The sequence below is a fragment of the Beta vulgaris genome, chromosome 9, assembly GCF_026745355.1.
Source record: "Beta vulgaris subsp. vulgaris cultivar EL10 chromosome 9, EL10.2, whole genome shotgun sequence".
Taxonomy (NCBI): domain Eukaryota; kingdom Viridiplantae; phylum Streptophyta; class Magnoliopsida; order Caryophyllales; family Amaranthaceae; genus Beta; species Beta vulgaris.
Genome location: NC_079210.1, coordinates 10,349,758 through 10,365,927, shown reverse-complemented (window position 1 = coordinate 10,365,927; position 16,170 = coordinate 10,349,758). Strand labels below are relative to the sequence as shown.

At 35.8% G+C, this 16,170-nt stretch overlaps 1 protein-coding gene and 1 non-coding gene across 3 annotated transcripts; both read right to left on the bottom strand.

The window, feature by feature from the left end:
- Positions 1-9,283: 9,283 nt before the first annotated feature.
- On the bottom strand, positions 9,284-11,904 carry LOC104902869 (DEAD-box ATP-dependent RNA helicase 47A). 2 transcript variants are annotated; one of them, XM_010690791.4, is made up of 2 exons: positions 11,605-11,904; positions 9,284-11,391 (listed from the first exon to the last, which is right to left on the bottom strand). In XM_010690791.4, exon 2 carries the CDS (start codon positions 11,313-11,315, stop codon positions 9,642-9,644), a length of 1,674 nt encoding a protein of 557 aa, XP_010689093.2. In that variant the 5' UTR covers positions 11,316-11,391; positions 11,605-11,904; the 3' UTR covers positions 9,284-9,641. The 2 variants fall into 2 exon arrangements, with proteins under 2 accessions (XP_010689093.2, XP_010689092.2); XM_010690790.4 differs by having other exon boundaries at positions 9,284-11,369; positions 11,605-11,903.
- A 3,290-nt stretch (positions 11,905-15,194) lies between these two features.
- Positions 15,195-15,301, bottom strand: LOC125493960 (small nucleolar RNA R71). The gene has a single exon (XR_007270283.1). It is a non-coding gene; the product is annotated as a small nucleolar RNA R71 (small nucleolar RNA).
- Positions 15,302-16,170: the final 869 nt, after the last annotated feature.

Here is a 16,170-nt window from a genome sequence, read left to right as displayed (position 1 = left end):
GCGTCGACTCCAAAGATCAACTGACGCAAATGCACTATGTGCATCATACGAGCCTCATAGTCCGACATAAATAGGCTATGCATATGACCTTGCACATTGCATCGTTTTGTGAATGTGTTACGCAAATGCTTGGTATCCTCGCCAAAAGTTAAACCCGCGATCTGCGTCGGATAGGCATCAACATCTAACACAAATCCTTTGTTTGAGTAATTTGCTTCGGCTTTACATTGCATGCGATGCAAATCGTTCTTGCCGTTTCTAATGGTCGTATTATGATTGCAAGTATATAATAAAACATCAAGGGTTAAATTTTCCTAGCTTAACAAAATTATAAATGCATCAAAGGCCTAATTATCAATTATTTAAGTTATTTCAGAAGCAGTATTTTGTCAATTACATGACTGAACAGAAGCAGCAAATTCTAATAAGATTACCTTGCTTTGGCCTATGGAGAGGTTGGAGTATGAACTCTAAAAAACTAAAAAGATATTAAAGGCCAAAACTTTACATAAATTGTAAAACTCAAATTTAAACCATCTAAAGGAAACCATAGAAGCGTTAATTGCCAACATTAATGGCTAATACCTATAAAAATATTTTAAAAATCGTTCCTATCAAAGGAATGGTGCCTCATAACACTCTCCAATGTATGTGTCACGCATCACTCTACTCAAAGTTTTATACACATGTTTATAATCGCATCGAAAAATATTAAGAACGCGTAGCTACTAGGAATCAAACATAACGTTTGATATGAAAAATGAGAATTTAACTATTTAATCCACTATAATTTTAATGTTTAATGTTTCAAATTAAAACATACTCCCTCTGTATTTTTTTATCTTTCTCACTTAGAATCTTGACACTATTTACAATTAGAGAGAATCTTTTAGATTTTTCTCAATATATAACAAAAAATATAGTCATGTGGGGTCTTGTTTGATTCGTCTCAATGAGTACTTTATTAATATTCAATTATTATAATTTTTACTAATATGCAATGAAAGATATTTAATGTAAAATAAGTGCATTGACAAACGTGCAAAGTCAAAGTAGGAAAGATAAAAAAAATACAGAGGGAGTAATAATGTCTTATAATCATATGTAACCTATTTCACCTAGACTCGTCTAGGAGTGTCGGGTATGTGAACGGGTCTAAATGTCCGGTACAACACTTCAAAAAATCAAAAATGGGAACTCTGTACAAAATTTGGACACGGATACGGGGATGCGATATTAATATTTTATAATATATAATTTAGTAATAAATCCACTAATTAAAATTTTGTGATTGCTATTATAATATATACCTAAAAAAGATTTAAAAAAACAGAGAAAGATAAGAGACGTACAGGGTGCAATAATCAATCAAACAAAAGTAAAAGAAAAAAAAGGCCCCACTTGCCACTTTCCAATTAAATATAAAAATCTTTCCCCTCCAATACTCAGTGACAATAAAATATAAAAAAATTCACATTAAGAAAATGAAGCCATAACCTATCCACCTGTTAGTAGTCATTTAATAATAGACAGTTGTTCCTCTTCTTCTCTCTATCATTATGTGTTATTTAATCTCTAGAAAAGATCCAAAAAATGCGTCTTAAAACGAAAATCAAAGAGAGAGAAGAATAGAAGAAAGAGAAGTGAATAAAGAGCATCTAAACATTGATTGTGTCTGAATGAAACTTGCCAGCTCAGACAAGGATTTCGTGTAGGTGTCGTTCCTATAATGCCATAGACAAACCTTTTGATTTTTAACACTTTTATTAAGGTAATAACATCTATTTCCCCAATCTCATTGAAATAGATAATTGTATCCCCAATTCCTTAGAAGTTTTTTTGGAAAACAACTTATCATATCATAATATCAATTTTGCACTAGATAAAAAAATTATGAAATGCTAATAAAATCAATAATGAAATTTACGAATAATAATATATTGGATAATTGTAACTAACCCGGAGCATTGCCCGGGCTAAAATACTAATGTAATATACATGGATGCTTTACAGATTGCATGAGAATTAGAGAAATATATGTAAGATATAGGAATTTAATAGAAAATTGGAGAAGATGAACAAAGCTTCCTCTCATGTAGTGGTGTCAAAACAACATCTGGGTATACCCACGGTGAACCAGATCAGACCCGGACAGGTCAGGATTCTGATTGTCAGTTCCCCAGGTCATGATTGGTCAGGTTTTCTTCAACTGGATCGAACACATTTGAATCATTGGATTCTCGAGTGCCGAACAGGTCTGAGCGTTCCATTTACAAGTCGATCCATTCCCGGAAATGATCACCCATTTACATTTTTTTTTGTCGGGTTTGCGCATGTTGTATTTATGTTTCATGTATGGTTGCATTAAGTCAAATGTATTCGGGTTGAATTAGTAATGACCTTAGTTCGATCATTGTGAAACATCGGGTCCATTCGTTATTGAACGTCAATTCAACTTCTAGTAACTCCTGATCGGGCCATCTTGATTTTGTTATGGATTTTGTAAACGAATCATATTAATAAAAGTATTAAGATCGACATATATTAACATATATGTGTGTGCGATAAATATATGGATGAGAACGAAAAACCAATAAAAATACTATATTGATTGTCGTGATGTTTAGTGTATTCTCTTAGTCAACTCTTATTTCGAATAATCAACTGCGTAAAACCACTCTAATGAGTAAAGGAGTAGAACGACTCTTCATATGCTCTAATATTATATATTATAACCAACAACAATAATAATGAATAGACGATTAATTCCAAAGTTTATATAAATGATTTATTATTATAAGCATTATGATTGATATATAAGTTTGTAAATAGCTATGATTATAATGAATAATACTAATAAACATAAAACGACAATGATAACAGGTAAAAATACAAATAATAACAGTAAGAGTAACGAGGCTAACAATAACAATAGTAATACAAATAAGAACAGGAATACTAACAATAACAATAACAATATAAATACTAATATGTTGAATCACTTTAATATAAGATTGATATTGAAATAATTGTAAAACCAATCGAATACTCTATTAATTATAAATTAGTATAACGACTCTTAATATGTTATAATACTATAACAAATGACAATCATACATTCATAAGTTTACAACGACAGTTCATATGAGGCCTAAGTGATTATAATGAGGTCGGGTTCATAAGTTGCACAACCATATAGTAACTTAACACTTAGTCAGTTACTCGGTTATTCCCTTGTCCATAAGCATTATCATTTCTTAAATATCATATCATTGATTAGAAAAAAATACGAGTATAATGTGATCATAATTGGTGATAATGATGATTAAAGTCGATCAACACAAGCTAATACGAGTATAATTAACGTGACGGAAGCCAGTGTAGGGGGGTAATCACTAGGCTAAACTAGATTAGTATATAGATTAATGTATTGCATTTCGACTATATGTCAATGTATAGATAGTGTATAGATCAATGTATTACATTTCTAGCTAGTATACTTTAGTATAAATACAAAGTAATACAAATGAATTAGTGTATAGATTAGTCAATGTAAGTGGGTAATTATTATGATAATCGTCCCCGAGTGTAATGCGTTTCATAAACAAAAAAAAATCTACCTGAATGATTCAAATTACATATTATACTAAATGAATGTGTCAATGGTAGTTGATAGGCTAATTAAGATAATAATACAATATTTGAGTTAATCGTCTTTATCAGAAATGCATTTTGAAACAAAAAACATCTACTTGAGCTATATGTTTTAACTTTGTATATAGTGACTATAAACAAACTATTTTATCAGTAGACATAAATACTTTAGTGTGATATAATAATATTGGAACCGTTCTAACTAATACGCGATTCATTATTAATGAGTATAGACTCTTATATGCTCTAATAGTATAACTAACGATAATAATTATGAGTATTATATATTAACTACGAATATACGATCAATTAGTGGATATCAGATTACTACTATAAATAATTATATTATTATTTGAAAATGGGGATACAAGGTATGAGATTAGTTGTTATGAATATTACTTTGGTAGGATTATTTGTTTTCTTAAGGCAAAATCCAAAATCATCTAATGGGCAAAATCTAAATCGTTAGATCATCATAATCAATGGCACACAAGAAAATAACACAAAACACACGGATCATGAATATTAACCATTGACACATGTCATAAAACAATCTGAACCGTTAGATCGTCTCCTATCCTATTACCTTCTCCCATCTCTCCTCCAAACCTAAAAATCCTATTTCTTTGCTCCTTCCATTGCGCTGCTCATTCCTTCCATTTCTCTGTCCTTGCCGGAATTCGGCCACCACCACCCTTCCTCCCTTTTTCGATGCTCTTTCTCTCTCATCTCTCACTCTCGTCTGCTAGCCTCTCTCATCCTCCACAACCAATGTGTTCGTTCGCTTCTCATCATCCTCGCTGAATCGACGCTCTTCGCTCCTCGTCTTCGCTCTTCGCTCGTCGTCGTCGTCAATCGTCGTTCGTTGTCGTCGGTCGTCGATCTTCGTTCGTTGTCATCGGTCGTCAATCTTCGCTCGTCAATCGTGTTTGTTGAAGACTCAACCACCTTGTTCGTCACCTCTTCACCACCGCCAACATCCGTCATCCCTCGCCGACCAGATCTAGTTTTCTTTCAAGATATTTTTTCCATTTTAGTTTAATTTGTTAATTTTTGTGTTGATTAATTTTTTGTGATTTTTATGTAATTTCACATTTATTCTTTTTTTGTGTGATTTTTATGTAATTTCACTAAATCTTGATTTTTTGTATAATTTATTACGATTGCAGATTTTTTATGAGCTCATATCATGTTGTTTAGTACTCCCTTTGTTTTTTTTTTTATCTTTCTCACTTTCTTGTTCACATCTCCCAATACACATCTTTGAACTTAAATATCTTTCATTATATAATATAATAGTAAAAATTATAATGTTTGAAAATTAATAATGTACTAATTGAGACGAATCAAACAAGACCCCACAAGACTATATTTTTTCTTATAAATTGAAAAAAATTGAAAAAATTCTATCTAATTATGGATAATGTCAAGATTCTAAGTGAGAACGATAAAAAAAACAGAGGGAATATAGTGTTATGAGAATTTGAGATATTATTTGGTAGAATATTAAAATGAGATAATTTGGTAGAAAAAATGATAGAAAAAATGAGGAAAATTTAGTAGAATATTAAAATGGGATAATAAATTTGGAGTATAAGGTTTAATAAGATGTTTTTTAATATTATTTGAAAATGGGGACATTAGGTAATTATAGAAAATATAAACAAGTACATGATATTTAAAGTTTAACTCTTAAATTAAATATAATTTATTTTTTTATTTAATTAATTATTAAATGTAAGAAAATTTATAAATTTATATATTTAAATGATTTTATAGATATAAAAAAATAATTGAAATTTTAATATCTAGTTGAGTACGGTCAAGTTCGAGTTTGAATGTAGGTCTGTGTGGTCAGGTCAGCATATAATTTTCAAGGTGCCGATCAGGTCTAGGTAATCCCAGGTCAGGTTTCGATCAGGTCTGGGGACTGACCCTCACAGGTCGAACCAGGTTCAAGTTAGGTCAGAATCAGATTGATCTAGCGGTCAGATCTGTTTCTGACACCACTACTCTCATGGCTCTCTATCTTCATGTCATTGCTAGCCCCTGACACAACCAACACACACAAAGGCCATGAAATTACTGGATCAAGTCACAATCAGAAGAATCAGAAGGTCCTACATCCAATCTAAGTAAAGGACAAACACATTCTAGCTCAAATTTGTCCTAGCCAAGCTTCCTTGCAAACTGATGTTTCACAGATCATATTAATTCCTGACAAAACAAAACAAAACAAAAAAATAGCACCTTTAAATAAGAATAAAAAATACTTGCTCCATAGTTCATATGAACTTACGAGATAGTACCTAAAGGCTAATTTCTTTTGTTCACATCTATAATACAGGCTAAAGTCGAGAATTTTCAAAAAACAAGCATCTATGTTGTAATGAGGCACTCGAAACAAGTATAGTGTATTCCATACAACATTGTATCTTCGCCTGTCGCCACTCCAAAATCAGTCTAGCAATGAAATCGGGCCTGGTAAACAGCCAAAGAGAAAGAATTGAGAATTAAATAAAAGAAGCAAGGCAGAGAGAGAACAAAATCTTAGAAGCGATAGAGGTTTCCTATCACATGTATCATAGAATTATGTCAAAACAAAGTCCACTGATTAGCTGGTGATATGCACAAAAGCTGACCAGACTGATTTTGGCAGTGGTTTCTTCCTTTTCCAACTTAAAGGAACTATATGATTGCCCACTAACTATAGTAACATAGATAATTTGAGCCCCCAACAACAGCTTACATAGATTTGCGTAACCTTGAACACAAATCGAGTCAGAATCATGTAAACAATTAAGTGAAATTTCAAATTCATGCCCTCAAGGCCTAAACTAAAAGGAATATTCAAACCTCATACATCAAAAGAGCTTCTACTGTGAGCTCCCTCATCCAATCTAAGCGAAACGATACAAAAAATAAAAGTAAAATAAGGAAATTAAAAAACCCAACTTCAAAATCACAAGACGAAACCCAAAGTATGAGAGTTTAATGATAAAAAGTATGAGAAATTGGAATTGAAAGAACGCAAAACAAAAAGGAAGATCCAAAACTCACACATCATCAGAGCTTCTACTCTCAGCTGCCTCATCCAACCCAAATGAAACCATACCAAAATAAAGCACAATTAGGAAATTTCAAAACCCAGCTTCAAAATCACAAGTCATACACAAAAGTATCGAGAGTTTAATGACAAAAGAACCTACAGATCTAAAGAATCAACAAATGCAAACAAAATTACTCAAAAGCAGAGGCAATCTATCAAATTCCTGCAAACTCAATCTATGCGTAAGAAACTCAGAGAGAAACATCAGTACCTCAATTGATGCATAAGAAACTCAAAGAAGAGAGAAACATCAATACCTCAATCGATGCATAAGAAACTCAAAGAGAGAAACATCAGTACCTCAGCAGCAAGGTATTCGAGAAAGGCGGCGAGATAGACCGGGGCAGAAATTTTGGAGTACAAGCTTGTAATTCATAAACCCTTTTGTCGAAAAAATTAGGCGTCCCCAGGTCTTTCTCTTTATGTAGTAAGAGTAATTAAAAGTGAAACTGAAACTGCTGATTGCAGTGCCTTGATATTGCTCATACTTCCATTCAGTTATCAATCACCAGAAAGGGCAAACTGTCATCTTACTCCCAAATATAATTTCCAAATTCCAAATCTAATCAAAAACTCAAAAGCTCATAAAATTTACAGCTAAGCTTCTAATTTAGTATAGGAAAAATTGACATGAATAATCCCAACTTTCACATGTCTTATCAAAATAATTCAGCTTGGTTATTTTAGAATAATCCCAACTTTAGGGGTAATTTCTCAAAAATAATCCGAACTATTAATTTTCTATATATTATAAACCTAAAATGGATTAATCTAGGCAAGAAAAGTGATAGTTTGGGTTATTCTGACAAGGTCCCTCAAAAGTTAGGATTATTTTGGAATAATCCAAAGTTGGAATTATTTTGAAAAGAATAGTGAAAATTGGATTATTCATGTCAATTTTTCCTTTAGTATATATCTTGGTGAAACCAACCCCCCCCCCCCCCCCCCCAAATACACACTTCTTTAATCACATTTATTCCATAGATCCCAAAAAATGGAATATGATTGCTAAAAACCCTAAATTCAACACAGAAAAACGAACAACAATTTTCACATCGACAGAAATTTATTCAATCAATCCATCAACAACAACAACAAACATGATCCAAATTAAATTGAGGAAGAAAAAAAAAAAAGAAATTGAATACCATCAGATCCAACAGTAGGGCAATAAAGTAGAAAATTATTAGAATTGAATACCTCACCTCACCTCACTGGGCCACTCCTTCCTACCCTGTAGCACACACATCTCCACTGCCCACTCCGCGAACCTCTAAAACAGCAACTAACCCCTCCCTCTCCCTCTCTCTCTCTCTCTCTCTCTCTCCCCCCTCTCTCAGCTGACAGCTCCAACAACAATGGCAACATTAGCTCGACTATCAAAAAAGGCCTAAAACTCACACTCACACTCTCTCCATGGAATTAAAACTCTCCCGTTCCGTTCCAGAACGGCCTGTAATGGATTTTGGATTGGCCGTTCCGCGAAATCCCGTTACGGAATGCCATAATAAATATCACGTATTTCTCGCTGCATTGTCTGTTCCGTAACTCGAACTAGCAGCGCCATACCGTTTTTACCCCAATTACATCCGTTCTTTTCAAACATTGGCCAAATATATTTTATGAATTGATTATATAGCTGATGAAACATGATATTATGAAAGATTTGATCATATTATGTGTAATAATACTTCATAAACCAAAACAATGCAAGCAAGGTTAGAAATATATTAATGTGAATTTTTTGAAAAAATTCACGTGCGTCGGCCGCGATCCGTACCATTCATGTGTTACAAGCCGCTTCCGCGACAACGCAATCGCGACCGTATATGCAATTGTTTTCCTTATCTCTCTCTCTCCTCTCACCACCAGCCCCTCCACTCCCTCTCCTCTGCTGCCACATCCGCCAGTGCAACCACACCACTACCACTCTCTTCCGAAGCAAGATCCATTAAATTCTCAAAAGAATATGACTCGTGATGTAGAAAAGTAAAAATTCTGGTCATATTTCAAAGAAGGAAGGAGGAAAGATGAAGAGATATGGTTCCTTTACTTTGAGACCAGCAGGCAAACAGGAAGAGATGTGGAAGGGACGGAAATCAGGGAAAAAGAGAGAAGAGTAACCACAATGGCAGAAGAAGCAACCCCAATGGCTGAAGAAGAAGAAAAGCCAGATTTTTAGTGGCCTGATGATTCGAACGTCAGGTATCCTTCTTCGGAAATGACTGACTTACCATGTGTGCTACGGGTTTTCAATGTTCCTCTGTTCCTCACTAATCATTACAGTAGATCCTTAGCCACTTCCAATCAAACATCACTAAATATTCGACTGACTAGTCCAATCAACTCTTTTCCTATGCTCTACTCTTTGCCAAACACCCACTTAGTGAAAATTACAAATTTACTTCCTCTAAAATGTAGTCTAGAATATTTGAGGAAAACAAGCGCGGTCAAATTAATATTAATCTCATCAAAACCAACTTTCACAATGACAAAGAAAAAAGAACACAGACCAAGATGTATAGTAAAGCATCTATCTATTTCCAATGCGAATGAAATACACAGGCATAATAATATTCAAAAGAGCTAGGGACATTGCTGATAACTTTTGAAGTGAAGTTCGAATACAATACTTAGATATGGTAAGACTCACAACAGGAGTAGGCAGGGTTAAAGGCGTGGGGGCACGTCCAGCTGCAGGAACAAGGGCTCTAACACCATCCCTAATGTGTGGAAGGAGACGCAACCACCATTGCTTTTCATATTTTAGAGAGGTATACATACCACATGAATGAAATGCATGTCTGCTTTAACTCACTACACAGAGAGGTATACAGACCAAATGTTCGTCTTGCTAAATCTCTTCGTACCTCTGAGCTTACTTCTCATCCTCTTCCTTGATAAGTTTACCTTCAACAAAATCACAGGATTGAATAGCCACCCCAAGCTGCTTCTGGAGTTTTTTCACAACAAAAGCTTCATGTTGTTCACATATGCTAACTACTACACCCTTCCTGCCAAGACGACCAGTTCTTCCAGCTCGATGTGCATAGTGAATTGAGTCCGTGGGTAATTCAAGATTAATTACAAGATCACACTCTACAATATCTAATCCTCTAGCAGCAAGCTCATTTGTCACAAGTATTCTTATCTCCCCACTTTTAAACTTCTTTAGCACGGTAGATCGAGCAAGTTTCCCAAGATCCCCATGAAGCTCTGCAGCTTTTATCCCACGAGCCTCTAATTTGTAAACAATATCCTTCAGCTGTTTATTCTGGTTCATAAATACTATAACAAACTTAGCATCAAGGGCATGAACACATCTCCTTAATGTATCAACCTTGTGTTGTAACCTAGTGGTGCAGTAATAGTGCTTCAAAAGCGGGGGTAAGCTTTCAGATGCTGCCTGAGATGATGGTGAGTTTGTTCCTGATGAAGAATCAGAATTTACCATAGTTGCAGGACCAGAAGCTAAGACTGATTCAAGTGAGCTCACAGTTTTAGCTCTGACAAGAACCGGATCCCTTCCCCAACCCCGAGCTGCTCTTACTACTGACATTGGCATAGTTGCAGACACCATAATGGTCTGACGTTCAGTTCTTCTAGTCCCATCAAGAGATTTAGAGCCTACCCCTGGCCCCGATCTCCTCTTTCCAACATGTTCTAGAATTCTGTGCATATCCTCCCGAAAGTTGAATGCAAGAAGTTCATCAACTTCGTCTAACACCAAAAACCGACAACCATGTGTATTTAGCTTCCCAGCTGAACTAATCTCAGCTATACGCCCCGGTGTGCCAACAACAATGAGAGGTTTGTTTTTCTTGAGCGCTTCCTCCTGCCTCGATCTGTTAGCACCTCCAACCAGCTGCTGAACCAATCTCTTGTCTGCAGGTCCCAAAAGTTTCTCAACCTCCCTCACAATCTGCATCCCAAGCTCCCTAGAAGGAGCCACAATAACTGCTTCCACATCCTTCTTCTTACTTCCAGTATCCTCCACAATGGTGGCAGATTCCTTTTTGAGCGGGCCAACTTCAGAAAGTATTGGCAATAGATACGCGAGAGTTTTCCCAGAACCAGTGTACGATTGGATGACAGCGTCATACCCTTTTAAAATAGTCGGAACTGCAGTTGATTGGACATCAGTGGGAAGTGTAAAACCCTCCTCTTCTAATCTCTTTAACAACAAAGGTGGAAGGCCAAGCTCAGCAAACGAGCTAGCCGCAAATGGGGCTCCCTCTATCTCAATTTCGACAGACTTCTTCACTTCACCTGACTTTACCTTCCGTTTCGCTTTAGGCACTTCAATTGCAGAATTCTGCTGCCCAAGTTTATCTACTACATTCAATCTATCTGTTTCAACTTCATCTTTTAACCTGAACCCGAGGCTGGCAAGGGTGAGGGGGCCATTCCTATTTTCATGGCTAAACCTACTAAGATATCGAAATCGCACGTTTCCGGGGTAACAAGCTGGCCTAGAAACATGAAACAGTTTCCCAAATGGTAAAGACTCCCCTACAATGCAAAGTAAGCGTGATGACACTATAGCTGGCATCTTCACTAATTATTGCACAATAACAAAAGATTCTTCTCAAAATAATCCTGCAGCCTGAACAACACACGCAACAACACTACAAGATTTGAATAAATGCTAATTAACATCAATTATCCAAAAGCTGAACCCCCAAAATCAGATTTTTTTTTTCTTCTTTTGAGTTTATCTTACCAGTGAATAAAATTGAAATTAGCAAAAAAGAACAGCAAATAATGTCTGAATTCTTACTCAGATTTTTATGTGTAAGCTAAAAATTAAAATGATAAAACTTATAGCAGTAATAACATACCTTGAATATTTTTGGAAATGGTCGAAAGAAGATGTTCAGCTTTTTTTGTGTCACTCTTCTTATCTGCTCCTCAAACTTGATGCTGGAAATACGAAATTGCTAGTTGTTGATATGTGAACTTTTTTACATAGAAAATCTAAATGCATGAATGTGTAGACTGTAGAGAGAGATGGAAATTGTAATAGAGGGTTAGCGCTAATTGTTAATCTTGTGTGCGCGCAGCTTTTACACATAGGAGAGTTTAGACTTTAGGATTAGAAATTCTTTGTAAATGTTTATTTTTCTTTTCTTCTTTTTTCTCTATATTTTCCTCTCTGCTAAAATTGTTGGGAAACCTAAAGAAAAAAAAAAGTTTACTTATATCATTTTCTAACAAATTAATAGAATAGTCAGTAATGTTAATCTAAGTCTATATTCTTGTATGTAAAATATTTAATTACATTATAGTAAACGGCAAAAATTTGAAAACCCTAGCCTCCTCCTCTTCCCTCTCTCCTAAAAAACCCTAATCTTTTTTTTTTTAGTTTGGGGCTGCCATCATTCTTTCGATGGTGGTAAGCCCCCAATTTCTTCTTTTTTCTTCTACTTTTCATTGTTTTTGTTATTACCCAATTTTTGGGTTCTTTATCTCCTTTTATAGGAGTTAGAGTTTGGTTTTATTCTCTTCCCACATGGAAGTTTAAAAATTGGTATGAGAAATTGTTCCTATTGGTTGAAGTTCAAGATAATCAACATCGAAGTATTGGAAATTCGGATGCGGTCAACATGGTTAAATCAACAATTTTCTTCCCCAAACTATGTCAGAATGATAGACTTCTCCATCAATAGTTGCGTGATCCAGCAAATAAAAGGGGTTGCGCTGTATTGCTTTTTCTGGTTCATTGTAGTTTATTCGAAAACGAATTTGATTTCATCTTGTCTGATTATGTCTTGTTTTTCTTTAATACTTATTGTAGATGCCGTCTGGCCATCAATTAATGAAATTTCTCTTTAAAAAAAAAGTATATGTTCTGTAACAAATCCTGACTATATCACTTTAACTCATCATTATCTATAGACTTCTCGCAAAAATCTAGTGATAAGTGGTTTTTGAGACCGCTTTTATGACCTCTTTCCACCCTAAATAAGCTCTTGTTTAGTCAATTTTCATGCTTGTTTACCTTAGCTTTGTTCAATGTTAGTGCCTCCATTAGTTTCATGTATGTTGACTCCTTTTTGGAAGTTATAATTGTTTTTCAATTTATGCGAAGTTTGAATGTTGTGGGCATCCTATGCCATGACTTGTTCTTAACTTCTTTCAAGTTTCGTAGCGGCCTAATCGAGATTTTCAAAGCTTGGGATGGCAAAAAGAAGCTTTTGGATGGAGAGAGGGGGCTTCAAATTGCAAAGAAGAGTAGAAGCATAGTCAAAGCTCGCGCTCCACGCATGGAGCGAGAGCTCCGAATTTTCAGCAAATTCTGCCGAGACATTAGAGTTGGCGCTCCACGCTTGTAGCGAGAGCTCCGAATTCCCATCAAATTCTGCCAAGACATTAGAGCTGGCGCTCCACGCATGGAGCAGGAGCTCCGAATTCCAAGCAAATTCTACCAAGACATTGGAGTTGGCGCTCCACGATGGAACGGGAGCTCCGGATTCCCAGCAAAAGTTCTGCAGAGAAGTTGAAGCTGGCGTTCCGACCCAATGGAGCGGGAGCTTCGACCTATGATGCAAAAAATTCAAATTTGAGTCAGAGCTCGCGCTCCATGCATGGAGCGGGAGCTCTGAATGGCCTAGCTTCCGTTTTTTTCGCTGATTGCCCTTCTGTATTTGTGAGAGGTATAAAACGGCCTCTCTATAGATACATTTAGATTAGATTTTAAATAGGGAGATTATAGGAAGATTTTAATCTAATTTTGATATAAAATCTTTAGAACTTGAGGAGAGAAAAAATTAGGTCTGAAGCTTTTGATATCCATTTTTCACTATTTATGCAAGCTTAATTAAAAGTTGGTAATTTCTTATTTATTTCTTCTTCTCTTTCCTTAATCTTGTTTATGATCATTGTTTTGTTGCTTAGTTCTTGTTTATTATTTGTTAATCTTCTCTTTTTGTCTTTCCTCCATAGTTCTGGTGATGAAGTTATTTCGAGTTTTGTTTTGTTTTATTTTCATAATGTGTGAGTAGTTTCTTACTAAGGGAAAGAATGTAGCCTTCATTTACTCTTTGGATCCTAAATCTAAGTTAGGGGGTTAACTTTTGAGGTTGAACTTGTTGATCAAACTTGATTTATTTGGTTTGTTGGGTGTTTGATCACCACTTAACTTACATATTTGGATTTTCTAGTGAAGGATCAAAGGATGAAGCTAGGAGTAAACTAAGTTTGGTTGCTAAACTAGGATCCCCATAAAAATAGGCATTTTCTAGTTTAGGAAGCTCGATTAATCATGTTGTGCTTGATTTGGCTAGATTAGTTGATCATGCCATGAGAATAGATCATAAGTGACTAATTAAGCTCTTCTAATTAGCTCGAGAGAGTAATTAGAAGTCCTATATGCGTGATTTTCCCTTGTAATCCCTCAATTGTTTCCCCTTGGTTTTGATGATTGGATTCTTGGGTAGAGTGTTGGTGAATCCATCCCCTAATCCCCTAGTTCTTTCACCCTTATATTATCTCCCTTACTTGATTGTTGATTTAATTTGCTGATTTCTTAGTTTACTTAGATTTTAGAATCATCGTTAAACCTTTATAAAACCTAAAAAAATTGATTTAACTCATTGTAATTAGCTAATTGACCCTTGATTAGCCCTACTTCGTTGTGGATTTGACCATATACTTACCCTATCTTGGGTAGTTTAGGTTATATTTGACGTTATCCTATCTTGGGTAGTTTAGGTTTTACTTGGCGAGTATATAACGACCCGTCAAATTTTGGCGCCATTGCCGGGAAAGTAGCGGTAACATTGGCAAATTTGTTAGTTTTGAGACTAAATTATTCTATTTTTTCCTTACCTCTTCTTGTGGTGTGTTTACCTCTTGGTTGTTTTTACTAATATTCTTCTTAGCTTTATTGGTTGCATGTCAAGACGATTGAGGGGCGAGCCAACCATCCCCATCGATCATAACCTTGAAAATACATTGAGATAATTGAGGAGAATCCTTACAAATCCCGGACCATCGAGTGTTGAACAACCGGGTTTCGAACAAGATTCGTCTATCTCCACTACTTCTAGCACTATGGGAGACGAGGCTCCTAGAGCATTACGGGATTTTGGTCATCCCGAGGCACTTGAACTCAAAAGTGGTATTTGCCGCAACTACTACCGCCAACTTTGAATTTTCTACACATTTGATTCGCATGATCAAGCAAGATCCATATGGGGGTATGACCCATGAATGCCCTCTTGAGCATTTGGCTAATTTCTTGGAGCTATGTGCTACGGTGAAGCAAAATAATGTGATTCAAGAATTTGTGAGGCTAAACCTATTTCACTTCTCTCTTGTGGGAAAGGCTAAGAAATGGTTGCAATCCATTCCGAAAGACTCTTTGACAACTAGGGCACAAGTTACCACGACTTTTGTGGATGAAATCTACTCCCAAGATAAAACCTCCGAAGTCAGGAGGAAGATATCTAATTTCTTTCAAGAGGAGGATGGGACATTATATGGAGCTTGAGATAGGTTCAAGGATCTTCAAAGATCTTGTCCTCACCATGGCTAAAGTCAATGGATGCTTATGCAAAGCTTCTATGATGGTCTCCTTCCTATGACCCGTACAAGCCTTAGTTCGGGTGTGGGAGGCCAACTAACAAAGATTTAGGTTGACAATATTGAGCCTACAATTGAAGAGGTAGTAAGACACTAATCTTGGGAGAATTTTACTAGAACCGCAAGCAAAAAGAATGCAAGCAAAGGCAAGTATGATCTTGATGCCATTGACCACATTGATGCAAAACTTGATACTCTTGCAAAGAAGTTGGAAAAGGTAAGCTTAGCATCTCCTAGCCAATCTGTGGACCATGTTGCACGGGTGATTCTAGAGGTGAGGGAAATCCTAACTTCAACAACCATGGAAGATGGAATAACAATGCGAGTGATGGATGGAAGAACCCTCAACCACCCCAACCCTACCAAGCTAGACCACCCGGATTCCATAACCCCAACAAACATTCACATAACAACCCCTAGAGCTCCCTTTGAACCAAACCAACCCAAACAATCCTCCCTAGATTCCACTCTCCAACTCTTCCTAGTTCAACAAACAAAAACCAATGCCGATAATGATAGGAAGTTCGGAGAGATAAACACTTCCCTCCAACAAATAAATGCTCACAACAAGATGATCGAACACAACTTGCTCAAGTAGCTCAACAAGTGGTAACAACTCCTCAAACTCTTCAACCCAACTTCCTAGCCAACAAATCATTCGAAAGCAGGTTAAAGCCATTACTTTGAGATTCGGGGCTCACTATGAGGGTCCTAAGATGCCTACACTTAATGTTACTAGTACCTCTAATGAGAGCGAGGATGTTGATAATGGAATGAATAAGGAGATTGAAAATATCATTGTGCGTAAAGGACATTCATGA